Below are 16,123 nucleotides of genomic sequence, written 5' to 3'. Positions count from 1 at the left end.
ATTCAAATTAATTTTGACTAAATATTAAATCTGCCAACCTAGACTAAAAGATTGCATTTCTCTTCAAATTTTTTTTTTAAATTAAAAATTTCACATAAGTTAAAATAATCGATGATTACATCGGGAAGAAATTCACTAAATCAAACCAAATTAATTTAAACATAAAATCTTTGTATTAAAATCAACTTCTTTGAATTTAGAGAGGGGGTTAGGATACCTCTCTCTGTCTATATATAATAATTTCATTATAATCATTAATTATGGTGAGATTTATGTAAAATTTATTATAATTTAATGCATAGACAGATGTAGTCAGATTCATATACATCAAATTAACTAAATGCAAATTAATTATAAATTAACATTCATAATTGATCACAATAAGAAAAAAAAAACAATATAAATGCACCATTGATACATAGTTAGCACTAATACATAATTAAGAAGCTAGGCATGATATAAATTAATTAAGCAAGGAATAAATTGAAGAGAAGCTAAGAAGCAGGATCATGGCCGATGTAATGGCAGCCATTTGAACAGCACCATTTTTTTTTCTAGGTTCATCATCATCATCATCATGATTATGAGGTGGGCTTTCTGGTTTGAAGGCTTTGACTTTGATGATCATCTTCTGCCCTTTCTGGCAGTGTCCGCTAACCCCACTCATGAAATAGAACAAACCTGGTCGATCCAATATAAACAGGGTTTCACCATTGTTGGAGAAGAAGAATGGATGAGCTGATCTGCATTTCTTGTAGTCTTCTTCACTCACTACCATAACTGAGTCTTTCTTCTTGTACTTGAAATCTGAATTCATAAACCAAATTACAATGCAACATTTATCAACCCTACAAATTAATTAACAAGAAAAGTTAATTACAGAAGAGTAGAGATACTCACGAAGAGTGTCATTAACTTTAAACCTATTTTTGGAAGCCCAGTGATTGTAAATTTGATCATCTTTCTTTGAGTTGGGAACAACCCAGCTGCCATTGTGACCACCAACAAGGAATTCAGTGGATATCACAGAAGAGAAAAGGAAAGAAAAACAGAAAAGGATCAAGAACAAGAAGAGTTTCCAATTGCATGAACCCATGAAGATCAGAGACTCGGATGCCTTTGTTTTTTTTTTTATGGTATTGATCAGGGGAATATGTGAGTATGAATTGAAGTGTTGTTTTGAAGAGGAGAATATTAATAATGGGCATGATGATAGGAGTAGTGGATGAGTAAGAGGCGGAGAGAGGGGATTTTTGGAGGAAACCGTTGAGACTGTGCAGCGAGTAGTGGCTTCTCTTTCACTTTGATTTGGTGTGTGCATGTAACTGTTTTTTCAAAACACTGTTTATCTTGGAACGAGTGTCACTAAACTCAGCTCGACGTTAACCCACGAAGAGACCGAGTAATGGGACCAACGATTTAATTAGTAAGTCAATAATTCAATTAACCAGTCATTGAAAATTAATTAAATATAATATTTATTAATATAATAAATAAAAAAATATATAAAATTAATTAAATTTTAATTATTTGAAAAAATTACATTTATTAAGTTATTTCTAATAAATTTAATATAATTTTTAAATTTTATATAAAAGTATTAAGTAATATAATGCATAATAGTTTTCATAAATATACAATTTTCTTTTTAATATTTATGAAATATTAAATATATATTTAAAAATAAATATATTAAAATAAAAAAAACACGTAACTGACAAATTAACTTAATTAATTTTAATTTTAAAAACTTTTTATGAGATTTTAAATTTATTTTTCTATATCAATACTAAAATAAAAAAAATCTATTGAATAATTGAATCGGCCTGATCAATCGGATTACATCGGTTCACCGATTCAATTACCAAATCAACCCGATTATTTTCTTATCTAGTTTAATTATAAATCCAAACCGATTTGAAAATCGATTCACAAATTCACTGATTCAACTGGTCCGGCCGAGAAAATTCAAGTGATAGGATACAATGTGGAATAATAATAATAATAATAATAATAATAATAATAATAATAATAATAATAATAATAATAATGTCAACAAATTTATATAAGATGTTAAAAGAAACGTTTGTTTAGATATTTTTTTTAAATTGTTTTGTATATTATTTATACATACTATATATAATCATGATTAAATTTTTTATATATAATTTTTTATATTTTTATATGATATTATATTATTATAATATATTAATTTTAATAATCAATTAAATATAAATATAGTCATTCATTATCATCATATCAAATTATTATGATTGTATTTTTTTCAAAATAAAGTTGATAAAAAAATTATAACAAAAAAAATATTACTATAATTTAATATACTATAAATATAATATAGGAATATGAATATTTTACTTTTTATAAATTAAAATTTATTGTTTAATAAAAATTATTGTCAAAATAATTTTAATATTTTTAATTATTTTTAATAAAAATTATTATAAGTAATTTAGGATAGGCATTATAAGGGGAAAAAATACATTTTATTGCTTAAATTTATCCTAATACAATAAAAATTATGTAATTAATAAATTTTTATTCTTATTTTATTTAAAATATATTAATAATAAAAATTAATTAATTTAATTCTTTATTATCATAAAATCAAATTATCATGATTGTATTTTACTCTAAATAAACTGTTTTATATAATATATAATAAAACTCTAACCATTTTATCTTTATAATATTTTTTAAAATATATATATATATATATATATATATATATATATATATATATATATATATATATATATATATATATATATATATATATATATATTATTAGATGATTTGCGGTTGACTTTCAAATTTTCATATTAATCTTTAACATAAAAAAATATATAAATCAATCTCAGTTAATTTAGGATTTCTTTTTATTTTTCTAATTTTAAAATTTTTTATTATTATTTTTTTTAATTTTCTGTTTAAGGTCCTTGGTATGGAAACTAATTGCTTGTAGCATAGTTATTAAATTCAGATCGAACTAATCGGTTGAACTATTGAACTTGTAATTCGGTTAACAAATAAATTTGAGTTTATAATTAAACCAGATAAGGAAGTGACTCGATATAATCCGATTAATCCAACGGTTGATTGAGCTGGTTTAATTATTTAATATAATTTTTTTTTTTAGTATTGATATAAAAAATTAAACTCAAAATATCATAAAAATCTTTAAAATCAAAATTAATTAAGCTAACTGGGTGCTTATGTGTTTCTTTATTTCAATAATATTTTATAAATATTAAAAAGAGAATTATATAAAAATTTTTATGCATTATATTACTTAAATATTTTTGTAAAGAATATAAAAATGCTATTAAAATTTATTAAAAATAATTTAATAAATGTTAAAATTTTATTTTAAATAATTAAAATGTAATTAATTTTATTTATTTATTTACTTATATTAATAGATTTTACATCTAATTAATTTATATATATTTAATTAATTTTTAATAACCCATTAGTCTGTTGATTGAAACACTGATCTGTTCACCTGGTCTTTTCATTATTTATATAATTATTGAAGTAGATTAATGTTATTATAAGAAGAAAAAAGATCTGCTCATTATTGCATTGCTCCAATATATAATAATAGTTTATTGGTTAATTTAACTTTAATTAAATTTTTTTAAATTGCGTTGCATGTTATTATTCTAATTATGCGTACTCATGATTTAATTTTTTACATATAATATCTTGTTAATTTTTTCTATATGATATAATATTATCATAGTATTATAAAAATTATATCTAATTATTTAAATTAAAATATTAATTTTAATATTATATTATTAATTATACTAATAAAAATATTAAAATTATTGTCTTTTATTTGGATCATATTTTTGTTAAAGTTATATGCTATATGTAATAATAACATAATTATAAACTTAAATGTAATGTAATAAAAATATATAATAATAAATTTTAAAAATATAAATGGGTGAAGATGTTTAAAAAATTAAAATAAATAATAAAAAATATAACTCATTGAATTATATTTATTCAAACTTTGTTGTTTTATGTTAAAACAAAAGTTTGATTTACTTATATTGCATTTTTTAGAATTTATAATAATATTAATTCGCATAATAAGGTTGTATAGCTAAATTAATGTGAAAAAAATTATTTTTAAAATTACAAAATAGGATAAATTTAAAATATATTTTATAATTTAGTTCATTATTATTATTATAAAATTTTCATCTGCATTGTATTGATATCTTGAAATTTTATCATATTAGTTAATATAAATAATTTTAAAACATATTTAATATATTTAACAGGTTTTTCTTTATTTTTTTAAAGTATAGATTATATTATATATGTTATCAATACATTAATTATAGATTAAGATATAAATATAAATCTAATTATATATTTTTAATTAATTTATATTAATTATATAATCAACACTCTCATTGTTATAATACTAAATTACTATATGCATTTTTAGAAATTGCAATGTTCCTCATTTTTCATACATTTATATATATTATAGATTATAGATATATATCATTATAAAAATATTATAGATAGATAAATATAGATTATAAATTGAATTAAAAAAATTATTCATAGAATAAATCAATTTTTTTAAAATTGTAACACCCCTGATTTTTTTTATATATTATTATTGGGTTTCGTGTAGGTATCTTCAATTCGCGGAAATTCAACAGTTGTCCGGATCTGTGAATTTCCGTCCAGACAGACCCGTTACCGGAAAAGTCTCCGAATTGGATCGAGGTTTTGGCTATCCCTCCCCATTGTCAGACGTCCCGAGCGCGTCCCCAAAGTCGGAATCGGCAAAGGTAAACCCGAACCTTGCTTTTTTGTAATTTTCTAGTGCTTAAATAGGATTAAAAATCCATAAAATATTCGTGGTAGCTTAGAAAATTATGATTCTTTTTGCAATAGCCTAGTAATATTGCTAAGGACAGCGGGGCAAAGTTTTAGAATTTTTAGAGCTTATTTGGGCAGTTTTTGCAAAAATGGTCAATTATAGGGACTAAATTGAAATTTTACATATTGTGATGGATGATTGATTTGATGGGCCCAGGAGGGGCTGTGTGATGTGATTGAGTTGTGGATATATGGATTGTGAGTATAGAAGTGTATTTTGAGCCCTTTTGCAGGTTGGGTAGGTCCTAGGTATAGGGGAGACTCTGCCGGATTTTCGGCACGACTTAGGACGTATTGGTCTTTTTCTTTGTCTGTATTGAGTCAGATTGTATTAAATATTTGTAATATAATTGTCAGGTGAGCCGGGACAGCCTTCTTCCTCCGCCTAGCTGCCACAGTGATTGTCGTCAAGTCTGTGAGTAAAATATTAACTTTAATTGTAATTTCGATATTATTATATGTTCAGCATGCCCATGCATCACTTATATGCATATATTTATGTAGTTAAACTCTAGGCACGATTTATGTTGCATTCATAACTGTTAAAGTGCCATGAATGTTGTTGCGGTAATTTGGAGCAGTGTGCGTGCGTTGGCGTGCGTGTGATGTGGTATGGACTATGGATAGTGTCGCAATAGATTTTGCGGTCGCCTGGACGATCACTCACTGAAGTGGGAAAAAGTGAGGAGTCGCCACCTTAGTTTTGAGGGAAACTAAAGAAAACCATTTGAGAAGTTAAATTAAAAATGAAACCACTTCAAAACAGAGATTCTAAGTTCGGGGTCCGTAAACGGGTGGGGAAGGTGTTAGGCACCCCACCTCGTCCCTTAATAAGGGTAAGTAGATTTAATTATGCGTCCTTTATAAATTAGTTAGGAGGGCTTAGACGGCAATGTTAATCCTTTTGGTAAAAGGAATATTTGATTTTTCACTAAATTTGGATCACCCAGATACATAAGTAAATGAGACAACCTTAGTGAACGGGTGTGAGAATCGGATAAGAACTCTCCTCCGATCTCTTTTAAGTTATTTATTAAAATTTTGAGGGGAGACCGGATAAGAACCCTCCTCCGATCTCTTTTAAGTTATTTATTAAAATTTTGAGGGGAGACCGGATAAGAACCCTTCTCCGATCTCCTTTAGAGTTATTTATTAATGTTCTGAGTTGAGACCGGATAAGAACTCTCCTCCGATCCCTATTTAATGTTTATTAAAATTTTGAAGGGAGATCGGATAAGAACTCTCATCCGATCTCTTTTTACGTTTATTAAAATTTTGGATTGAGACCGGATAAGAACTCTCTTCCGATCTCTTTCAGATTAATAGGAGCCTGGAAGGGATTTCTCCGATCTCCCGGATTTTTAATTTCAACTACATGACATAAGAACCTAAAGCTAAGGATTTTGGCGTTCTAAGATGCTGGGGATAAGGCTTCTCGATACCTTTTGACTAGATAGGGAAAACTAGACTTAATTTACCGACCTTCCATGCGTTCATTTTACCAATATCTATTAATGACCGATCTACTCTGTTTCGTTTACTTTGGTCTTATTCCACTTTATGACATCTTTGTCGAATTGCTGTTTACGTCGGCCTAATAGTTTGGCTATCTTCCTGACGTGTTATTCATGTTCTCTCTTTTAAAAGAGACCCCTAAGTTGCAGTTACCTACGTTTACCCAACCACTTACATACTACTAGGAGTTAGAAAACTTGCTTTCAAAAAGATGAAGATTAATAAAAATGAACTGATCACTAAATAGATGATTTGGGAGTGTCATTCTTTGGGGATCGTTTGTGCAAAAATAGTCTTGAAGAAAGTTGCAGATGTAAGAAGAACACAGGAAAATGCGGAAAGTAAATGCAGACACTCGATAAAACACTGATATCACCACTTACATTAACATACTTATCGGATCGTTTGTGCAAAAGTAGAAAGTCACAGATGTGAGAAGAACAAAGAAAATGCAGAAAGTAAATGTAAGCACTTAATAAAACAGTAGTATGAGCTCTTACCTGTAAGGAGCCAAATCTACTAAAATAACTATGGGGTGTCAAATAGTGATAAGGCAAGGATTGATTGGCCTGAGGGGTGGTGTTCCTCGTGAACTGGAGGGTGCTTAGCTAAAATGCGATCAGATCAAGATGAAAAGAACCGAGTGGAATGAAGTTGAGCTTGGACAATGAAAACAGAGATGATAAAAGGCAGAAAGTGAGAGTGTGACCAGATAATGAACAAACTGGAAATGTAGAGTTCCAGTATTCAGAATCTTTTCAATAAAAACACTTATGAAAACTAGTTTCAAAAGTCTTTTGATTGACACTTCTAAGTAGCAGAGTAGCAAACTAAATGAAATTTGAGTTCCTCCGCTATAATATGACCTCTTGTCTATTTTTTGCCCCCCCTTTGAACAGTTTTTATGCAGGTATTTATAGGAATCGGGTGCTCTTCGTGAAGGGTCAGGATTTATTTGAGGGAGATGGAGGGTCGAGATTTCGAAGGACATGATCGGAGGTTCAGGAATTAAAGAGAATCAAAATGAATGGTTGAGATCACTCTTCATAATATTTGTCCTTTTCTTCTTTCCATCTGACGGTCCCAAATTTCCTTGTCCTAACGATCCGAGGGTTAAGAGCGAAAGACGCTGCATCGTCTTCTCTCTTGATCTAAGGGTTCCGGGTTTGTCCTTACAAGTGGGATCAACGGTGGAGATTGGGATGTACAGGATCATGACATACTCGCACTGTCAAAGATTAAGGCGATTCTTAGGCGTGCGGTGAGATCTCATCTGCAACGCCTTAACTACCTCGGCTCTGATTCTGACGACGGTTATTGGAATTTGTCTTATTCTTTTTGCCTACCGATCCCTCCTCTTTCCGATCTCTTTCACATGTTCTTTCCGACCTTTCATGCTGGTCTCCCACCTTCCGATCTACTATTCCGATCTTTTCCCTTCTTCAGGTCCGGTCTGGTCAAAGTATTAATTGTCCCTCGATTCCCGGCGCTCGCTTCATTTTTCTCGCCAAAGAATAAATGCTCATTTCCCCCTATATATACTCCTGTCGACAGAGACATTTCTTTCATCTGATTTTCCTCTCTTCCTTTCTTACTTTCCCTCTTCTAGCTGCTCCGGTGGAAGTTCTGGCTATAACTGTGGCTTTGATCTTTTTCCGATGGACTTCTTTACTCACCGACTGAAAATTTACGATCCCGGTGATCGAATGACCTTAACTGACGATGGTGAGAGGACTGGATTTGACCGATCTGTATTGCGGACCTTGGTTATACCGATCTCGAGTCGCTCAACTGAGTTCATTCGGTTTCTCATCACATTGAGTGTTCCGACAGTGGTTTTCCTCCACATTGGGTGTTCCGACAGCGGGTCGGTTTCGGGTGGTAACATCGGTGACGATGTCTCTTATCTTCATGGGAGTCATAGTCACCCCATCTGAGCTGCACATCTATCCGATGTCAACAGCCGGTCTCCTGGTCAAACACGTCTTTTGATTCAGCCACGAGACTAGGCTTTGACATAGGCCTTTTAGATAGGATGTTCCACCGGTCTCTAGAGATCGCCCAAATGATGTAATCCTAAAATGTAATCAGATCTCTAGAGATCGCCCAAATGATGTAGTTAGACCTTTATTGTAGTCCGATCCCTAGAGATCGCCCAAATGATGTATTTTATTTTCAATGCAATCCGATCTCTAGAGATCACAGAAATGATGTGATCCAATGTTAGTGTAATCCGATCCCTAGAGATCGCCCAAATGATGTAATCCGATCTTTTGAAAATAAAGACTTTATTTTATCGGTTATCATCGTATTATTTTTGCATTGATTATTTTTCCGATCTCTAATGTGGTTATCCGATCTGGTTCTTTACCTGAATGACACTTAACTGATCCTTTATTCAAAATATTTAACTCATTATGCCGATCTCTAATTAACCGATCTCTGAACATTCGGATATTTGAGAGAAGTGTCGAACATTGCCGAGTCCCACCAATCGATGCGCTGCCTAGAACCTCGCGAGCATTAAATGCTCGGACTAGTATAAATAGGGGTGGGAGGGTTAGCCAGTTGTTCTCTCATTCCATTTTCAATCCCCTGCTCACAACTTCGAAGTTCTCTCTTTTTCTCAAGTTCTTCCGACGCCGATCAGACTCCGGTAAGGGTTTTAATCCTCTTTTTAGTTTAAATTCTTTGTTTCTTTTGAAAATGAGCGGTGCCGAAGGTCAGAGAGCGGCGAGCCCTCCTTCCATTCAGTTCTCGTGGTCATCGTCTGATGAAGAAGAGGCAGTCGGGCCAAGCGTTCAACAAGAACCTCCTGTGGCCTCCGCTCCAACTCGGGGGCGGGTCATACCATCAAGGCTCGCACCTTCTTCAGGGAGAGAGACTCTCCCTATAGACGAGCTACCGTCGGTTCTTCGAGAATCCGATCTGCAATCGTTTAGCCAAGAATATAACATTCGGCCTGATTCGTACGAGCTAATCAAGTGCCACGGCGATCTTCGTGTCGATCACTCCTTTGAAGAGAATGACATAGTTATGGTGTACGAGGAACAGTTAAAGGCCGGTCTGAGGTTCCCTCTAGACGATTTCTACAAGGAGGTCTTAAAACTTCACCGAGCATGCATTGTTCAAATTCACCCTAACTCGTGGCGGATCTTGGTAGCCTTCCGAGGTCTATGCCGAGCTAAGGGAATCAGACCTACGGCTAAGGTGTTCGCCGAGCTGCACAGACTAACTCGCCGAAAGGATGACGAACATCGTTCTTTCAGCGAAGCCTCATTGCGGCTCTTTTCCGACCGCCTCATCCCTTAAGAATTGGAAGAACCGCTTTCTTCATTCCGAGGAGCAAAGATCCGAGCCGCTGAGGACTTCCCCAGAGTCGGTGGTACCAGGGGCCCTTGCTTCCAAGCACATTACTCGAGTCGAGGAAAGTTTAATAGTGATGGATCTAAAGAGTCAGGCCGCCACTCAAAAGTATTCTTGTTTGGATGCGGTGACTGCCGAGCTGCACCATTGGACTATTCAATTGCTCACCGGCCAAGACCGCGAACTTTCGCTCTCTGACCTCGGCATTGGTATTTTCTATATCTCGCTTCACGACCTTAGCGATCTCACTAACCTTTTCTTTGTGCGGTATGGCGGGTGGTGAGGGTTCTAGGAAGCGGAAGAAGGAAAGGGAGATCTCCTAAGATAAAGGAGATGAAGCATTCGGAAATGCTTCAACACCGGTCGTGAACACAGGGAAGTACAAGGAGACCCGCCTCCACCTTCGGATCTGCCGACCTGAAAGTGTCCGATCTCCTCCTAGATCGGAAGAGCGACCTCCGACTCTTTCAGCTTGTCCCAAGCACGGAAAGGGGGCCTTCTCAATCTTCCGGGAGGACCTCTCTCGTGGCGCCTGAGTTAATGGAGTCTTTGAAGAATAACCGATCAGACGGAGAACCCTGGTTTTGCCCAAGTCTTGGGGTCTTCCATCTTTCTTCGGGAGGATCGGACAGCTATCCTCGAGCAGCCTTGATGACATCTTGACTCACTCCATGAGTCCGAATGTGGAGTGCCCGTGAATCGGACCATGGTTTGGGAAAAGGTCTAGCGCCCGGGTAAGGAGATCGGGAAGAAAAATCAGAATTGGCTTCCTCCGATCCCAACTCTCATCCGCCGGATTATATATCTCAAGTTGAGGGACGGCAAAGTACTATGAAGACAGTGGCCGAATGCACTCGTGTCTGGCCGAAAGGGATCGGGCTCTGAGAAGTCCAGCGCCAGTGCCAACGGTCGCTCAGTCGCCCAACTCATCGAGGAGCTTAAGGAGAAAGACGAGGAGCTTAAGGCGAAGGATGAGGAGCTTAAGGAGAAGGACGAAGAGATGGTGACAGGGATAGCCGGAGCCTATGTGAATGCTCACAAGGACCTCTTAGCCGAACTCCAGCGCTACTCAAGAGGACTTCTCTGGATGGCCGACTGGCCCCGAGGGCGACGATGAGGACAGTGAGGAGGAAGCCGAGGTGAGAGAGAGAGTGAGCAGAATAAATCAGCCGGGGGTGATCCCCACCAATAACTTGTACAAATTATGAAATGAAATGGAATGCCTCTTTGTTCAATGAAGGGTTGTGATCGGAAAATTTTAAACCATTGTTTGTCCGAGTATTTGATTGTATGAGCACAAAGAAGACAAAAATGCAATTATTAATCTAAGTATAAGAGATCGGAAAGCACAATAAGCATGAGATCGGTGGGGTAGAAATGCTGAACGGGAATTTATTAAAATTGAAAATTTAACTTGAAAACTTAAGATCAGAACCCTCGTTAAACCGAACCAAAACCTTAGCTCTTGATCTTCCGAAAAGGAGATCGGCTATAAAACTGGTAAGAAAAGATCTAGTGCTAGTTCACTTCATTTGTCAACAGAGATCAGGGATATACCCGACGGGTCCGGAAATTCGACAATGGTTTGAGAGATCAAGAAATGATTTGAGAGATCGGCAGGGCTTTAACGAATGTTAGGACTTAGCATTGATTCAATTCCTTTTAAGGAGAGTTCGGAAATATGGTCATCCGTAAAGAAAATGAAGAGAAGTCGGAAATGTCATTATCGCCCAGTGGAGACCTAGTCTGGGGATCGGTTTCAAAGTCTTGTTGATTTTGGGATCGGCCAAAATATGGTGTCGACAATGCCCCTCTTTACATAATTTCTATTAAAGGAAAGAAATTTCCGTGTAGGAATTATGTAAAGATTCAGACTCATATTTTGGACGATTAAGTGTTTGAAATTAGGGAACTAATGACCTAGAAATTGTTAACAGAAGTTGAAGTACCAGAAAATCAAAATCAACTTAGATCAAGGAACCAGAGGTTGATGACAGGAAACTTAAATTGCATGAAATTTAAAATCAACTTAGATCAAGGAACCAGAGGTTGATAGCAGGAAATGTAAATTGCATGAAATTAAAATCAACTTAGATCAAGGAACCAGAGGTTGATAACAGGAAATGTAGATTGCATGAAATTAAAATCAACTTAGATCAAGGAACTAGAGGTTGATAGCAAGAAATGTAAATTGCATGAAATTAAAATCAACTTAGATCAAGGAACCAGAGGTTGATAGCAGGAAATTTAAATTGCATGAAATTAAAATCAACTTAGATCAAGGAACCAGAGGTTGATAGCAAGAAATGTAAATTGCATGAAATTAAAATCAACTTAGATCAAGGAACCAGAGGTTGATAGCAAGAAATGTAAATTGCATGAAATTAAAATCAACTTAGATCAACGAACCAGAGGTTGATGACAGGAAATTTAAATTGCTGGAAATTAAAATCAACTTAGATCAAGGAACCAGAGGTTGATAGCAGGAAATGTAAATTGCATGAAATTTAAAATCAACTTAGATCAAGGAACCAGAGGTTGATAGCAGGAAATTTAAATTGCATGAAATTAAAATCAACTTAGATCAAGGAACCAGAGGTTGATGATGGAAATGTGAATTGCAGGAAATTAAAATCAACTTAGATCAAGGAACCAGAGGTTGATCACAGAAAATTTAAATTGCATAAAATTAAAATCAACTTAGATCAAGGAACCAGAGGTTGATGGTGGAAATGTGAATTGCAGGAAATTAAAATCAACTTAGATCAAGGAACTAGAGGTTGATGACAGAAAATTTAAATTGCATGAAATTAAAATCAACTTAGATCAAGGAACCAGAGGTTGATGACAGGAAATTTAAATTGCTGGAAATTAAAATCAACTTAGATCAAGGAACCAGAGGTTGATAACAGGAAATGTAAATTGCATGAAATTAAAATCAACTTACAAAGCAAGTCTAATCCTGACACATGAAGTTCTTCCCTGATGAAGTGTACTTAACAAGATACCGAAGGCCGATGATTAATGGAAAAGGAGTTGCAAGACTTGGCCCATGACCTTCAAGGCTTCAAATGCCCCTCTTCTATTCCCGATTTTTCTTCTTATTTTATGGAAAGCGCCCTTGCGGGTTTTCACTTTCTTTCCGTCCATTTAACCAGAAGCGCCCTTTAGGGTTTTCACCTCTAGTTTTTTTTTTTTTTTTTTTTTTTTTGTAGGCCACTTCCTGCAAATCTCATAATAAAGTACGTGAGGTTATCAATTTTCGAATTCAAATCTTATGGCAAAAATTTTAACTAATCAATAGCGCGTTAAACAAAGAGAAAGGATAGCATTAAAAAGTGGGTAAATGGGAAAACAAAAACAGAAGGAATGAAGTATAACTTTATTAGGAAAAATAGACTTTCAAAAGAGAAGAAAAAGGTACAAAGATAGATCTCACATGTTCCTTTTAGTTGGTTTTGAAGTCTTTTAACTGCCATTATTTCAAGTTCTCTGCAGCCTCATGCCATAATGGTCTCTTCTCCATCCTTGGTTTCATACCCTCTTCCTTATTTCTCCACTTTGGTTCTTGGGGCGCCCTTTCGGGTTTTCGCTCCAAGATTTTTTTTTTTTTTTTTTTTTTAGGACGCCCTTTCGGGTTTTCGTCCTTCACTCATTTTATGCATAGTACCTCTTGACAGTGTCGGCATTCACGGGTCTCGGGAATTCTTCACCGTCCATATGGGTCAAGATTAAGGCTCCTCCGAAAATGCCTTTTAACCACATAGGGTCCCTCATAAGTTGGTGACCATTTGCCCCGGGGATCGTTTTGGTTTGACAGCACTTTCTTCAACACTAGGTCCCCGGGTTGGAATTCACGTAGGCGAACACCTTTATCAAATGCCCTAGCCATTCTCCTCTAGTATAATTGCCCATGACATGCTGCTGTTAACCTTTTTCGTCCAAAGAAATTTAATCGATCCAACCTTGACTGGATCCATTCTGATTCATCAATCCCTGATTCCTTCAGAATCCTAAAGGAAGGAATTTCGACCTCAATAGGTAATACTGCTTCCATCCCGTAGACCAGTGAGTATGGAGTTGCCCCGGTTGAGGTTCTTACGGAAGTCCGGTATGCGTGAAGAGCATAGGGAAGCATATCATGCCAATCCCTATATGTGACCGTCATTTTCCGGATTATCCTCTTGAGGTTCTTGTTTGCGGCTTCTACCGCTCCATTCATCTGGGGACGGTACGGGGAGGAATTGAGATGCCGGATTTTGTATTGATCACATAATTCCTGAATCTTCGGACCATTCAAGTTCTTGGCATTATCAGTGACAATTTCATTCGGGAGACCATGCCGGCAGATGATGTTGCTTTTGAAGAATTTAAGGAACGTGTTCTGCGTGATGTGAGCATACGACGTTGCTTCGACCCATTTGGAGAAATAGTCGATGGCCACTAGGATGAATCTGTGCCCATTGGATGCCTTAGGATTGATAGGACCGATCACATCGATGCCCCACATTGCGAAAGGCCATGGTGAGACGAGGTTGAACAGTTTATGAGGTGGGACGTTTATCGGATCGGCATAGATCTGACACTTATGGCACTTCCGGAAATACTCGATGCTATCCCTCTCCATTGTGGTCCAAAAATACCCACGTCGCATGATTTGCTTAGCCATCATGTGTCCATTGGCATGGGTCGCACAATTTCCCTCATGTGTCTCAAAGAGGATTCTCTTTGCTTCTTTTGCATCTACGCATCTCAGTAATTCGCCGTTGGAGCTCCTCTTGTATAGGGTTTCTCCACTGGGGAAGTATCCCAATGCTAATCTCCGAATCATCTTCTTTTCATTTTTGGTTGCCCCTGAGGGGAATTCTCTGGTTCTACAGTAGACCAGAATGTCATGATACCAAGGCTTTCCATCGGGTTCTTCTTCAATCGTGAAGCAGTAGGCTGGTTCATCCCTTGCTTTAACCCTCAATGCTTGAGTTGTCTGCCCTTCTTCCATTTGGGCCATAACGGCTAGAGTAGCTAAAGCATCAGCAAATTGATTCTTGTCCCTGCTAAGATGAGTGAAAGAGATTTCTTCGAATTCCTTGATCACTCGATGAAGTACTTCGATATGGGATCAACTTGGGATCCTTAGTTTGCCATTCTCCTTGACTTGATAAATTATCGAGCCGAGTCTCCGTACACCTCCAACTTTCTCGATTTTCATTTCGATAGCAGCTTGTAGACCCATCACACAAGCTTCATACTGCGACATTGTTGGTAGTACCAAACCTCAACTTGACAACTATCGGGAAGTGTTTTCCGTCCGGGATACCAAGATACTCCGATTCCATTTCGGATAAATTGATCGCTCCATCAAAATACATTTCCCATACATCGGGCCCTCCTCTTCGCATCTACTTCATTAATATGCTCATCGTGGAACTCAAAATCCAGAGCTTCATAATCCTCGGATAGGATTTTCTCGCTAGGAGGTCGCAATTACGCCGCCTTTCACCGCTTCCGGTCATGTAGACTATGTCGTACTGGGAGAGTATAACCTGCCACTTGGCTATCCTTCCTGGCACGAATGGGCTCTCGAATACATATCTAATAGGATCCATCCTGGAGATGAGCCATGTCTTGTGATTCAACATGTAGTGCTTGAGGCGATTTGTCAGTCTGTGCTAACGCTACAAGTCTTTTCTAAGGAAGAGTACCTTGACTCACAATCATTGAACTTCTTGCTTAGGTAATAAATGGCCCTCTCTTTTCGGCCGGTATCATCATGTTGTCCCAAAACACATGCCATTGAATTCTGCTGGACTGCCATGTACGATCAAAGGCCCGCTCGCCAGTGTGGAACCAATCGGTGGATTTGTGACATCGCTTGATTTTCTCAAAAGCCTCTTGACAAATGAATCCCATTGAGTAGAGTTGTTTTTCGAGTAATCTGAAAATAGGCTCACTTTGGCGATAAGATTAGAAATAAACCTCGAAATGTAGTTCACTTTCCTAAAGCGCACCTCCCTTCTGCTTTTGGGGATGGCATTTCTTGAATAGCTCGAACCTTGTCCGGATCTACTTCTATCCCTTTCGCTACTATGAATCCCAACAACTTTCCCGATTTAGCTCGAATATGCATTTAGCAGGTTCACTTCAAGTGGTATTTCTGAGCCTTCGAATACCCTCCTCATCACTGAACGTGGCTCTCTTCTCCTCGGATTTAATGATCATATCATCCACGACACCTCCACTTCTTTATGCATCATGTCATGGAATAATGTGACCATTGCCGTAAGTAGCCTGCATTTTTCAACCCGAAGGG

The 16,123-nt window shown here is 35.9% G+C and overlaps 1 protein-coding gene across 1 annotated transcript; it reads right to left on the bottom strand.

Annotated features, from left to right (window-relative positions):
- Positions 1-411: 411 nt before the first annotated feature.
- Positions 412-1,171, bottom strand: LOC131183440 (early nodulin-like protein 6). Its single transcript, XM_058154206.1, has 2 exons — positions 901-1,171; positions 412-807 (listed from the first exon to the last, which is right to left on the bottom strand). The coding sequence occupies exons 1-2, from the start codon at positions 1,094-1,096 to the stop codon at positions 464-466; spliced, it is 540 nt and encodes a 179-aa protein (XP_058010189.1). The 5' UTR covers positions 1,097-1,171; the 3' UTR covers positions 412-463.
- Between the last annotated feature and the right edge of the window lie 14,952 nt (positions 1,172-16,123).

This window comes from Hevea brasiliensis, chromosome 9 (genome assembly GCF_030052815.1).
Source record: "Hevea brasiliensis isolate MT/VB/25A 57/8 chromosome 9, ASM3005281v1, whole genome shotgun sequence".
In the NCBI taxonomy this organism is placed as follows: domain Eukaryota; kingdom Viridiplantae; phylum Streptophyta; class Magnoliopsida; order Malpighiales; family Euphorbiaceae; genus Hevea; species Hevea brasiliensis.
Note: the sequence above shows the minus strand (reverse complement) of the source record. Positions and strands in the feature narration are given on the sequence as shown.

Bases quoted from the DNA above. Each gene is read 5' to 3' on its own strand.
- LOC131183440 (XM_058154206.1), bottom strand. From the start codon at position 1,096: ATGGGTTCATGCAATTGGAAACTCTTCTTGTTCTTGATCCTTTTCTGT. The intron at 808-900 runs GTGAGTATCTCT...TTATGAATTCAG, and splicing joins TAAAGTTAATGACACTCTTC to ATTTCAAGTACAAGAAGAAA.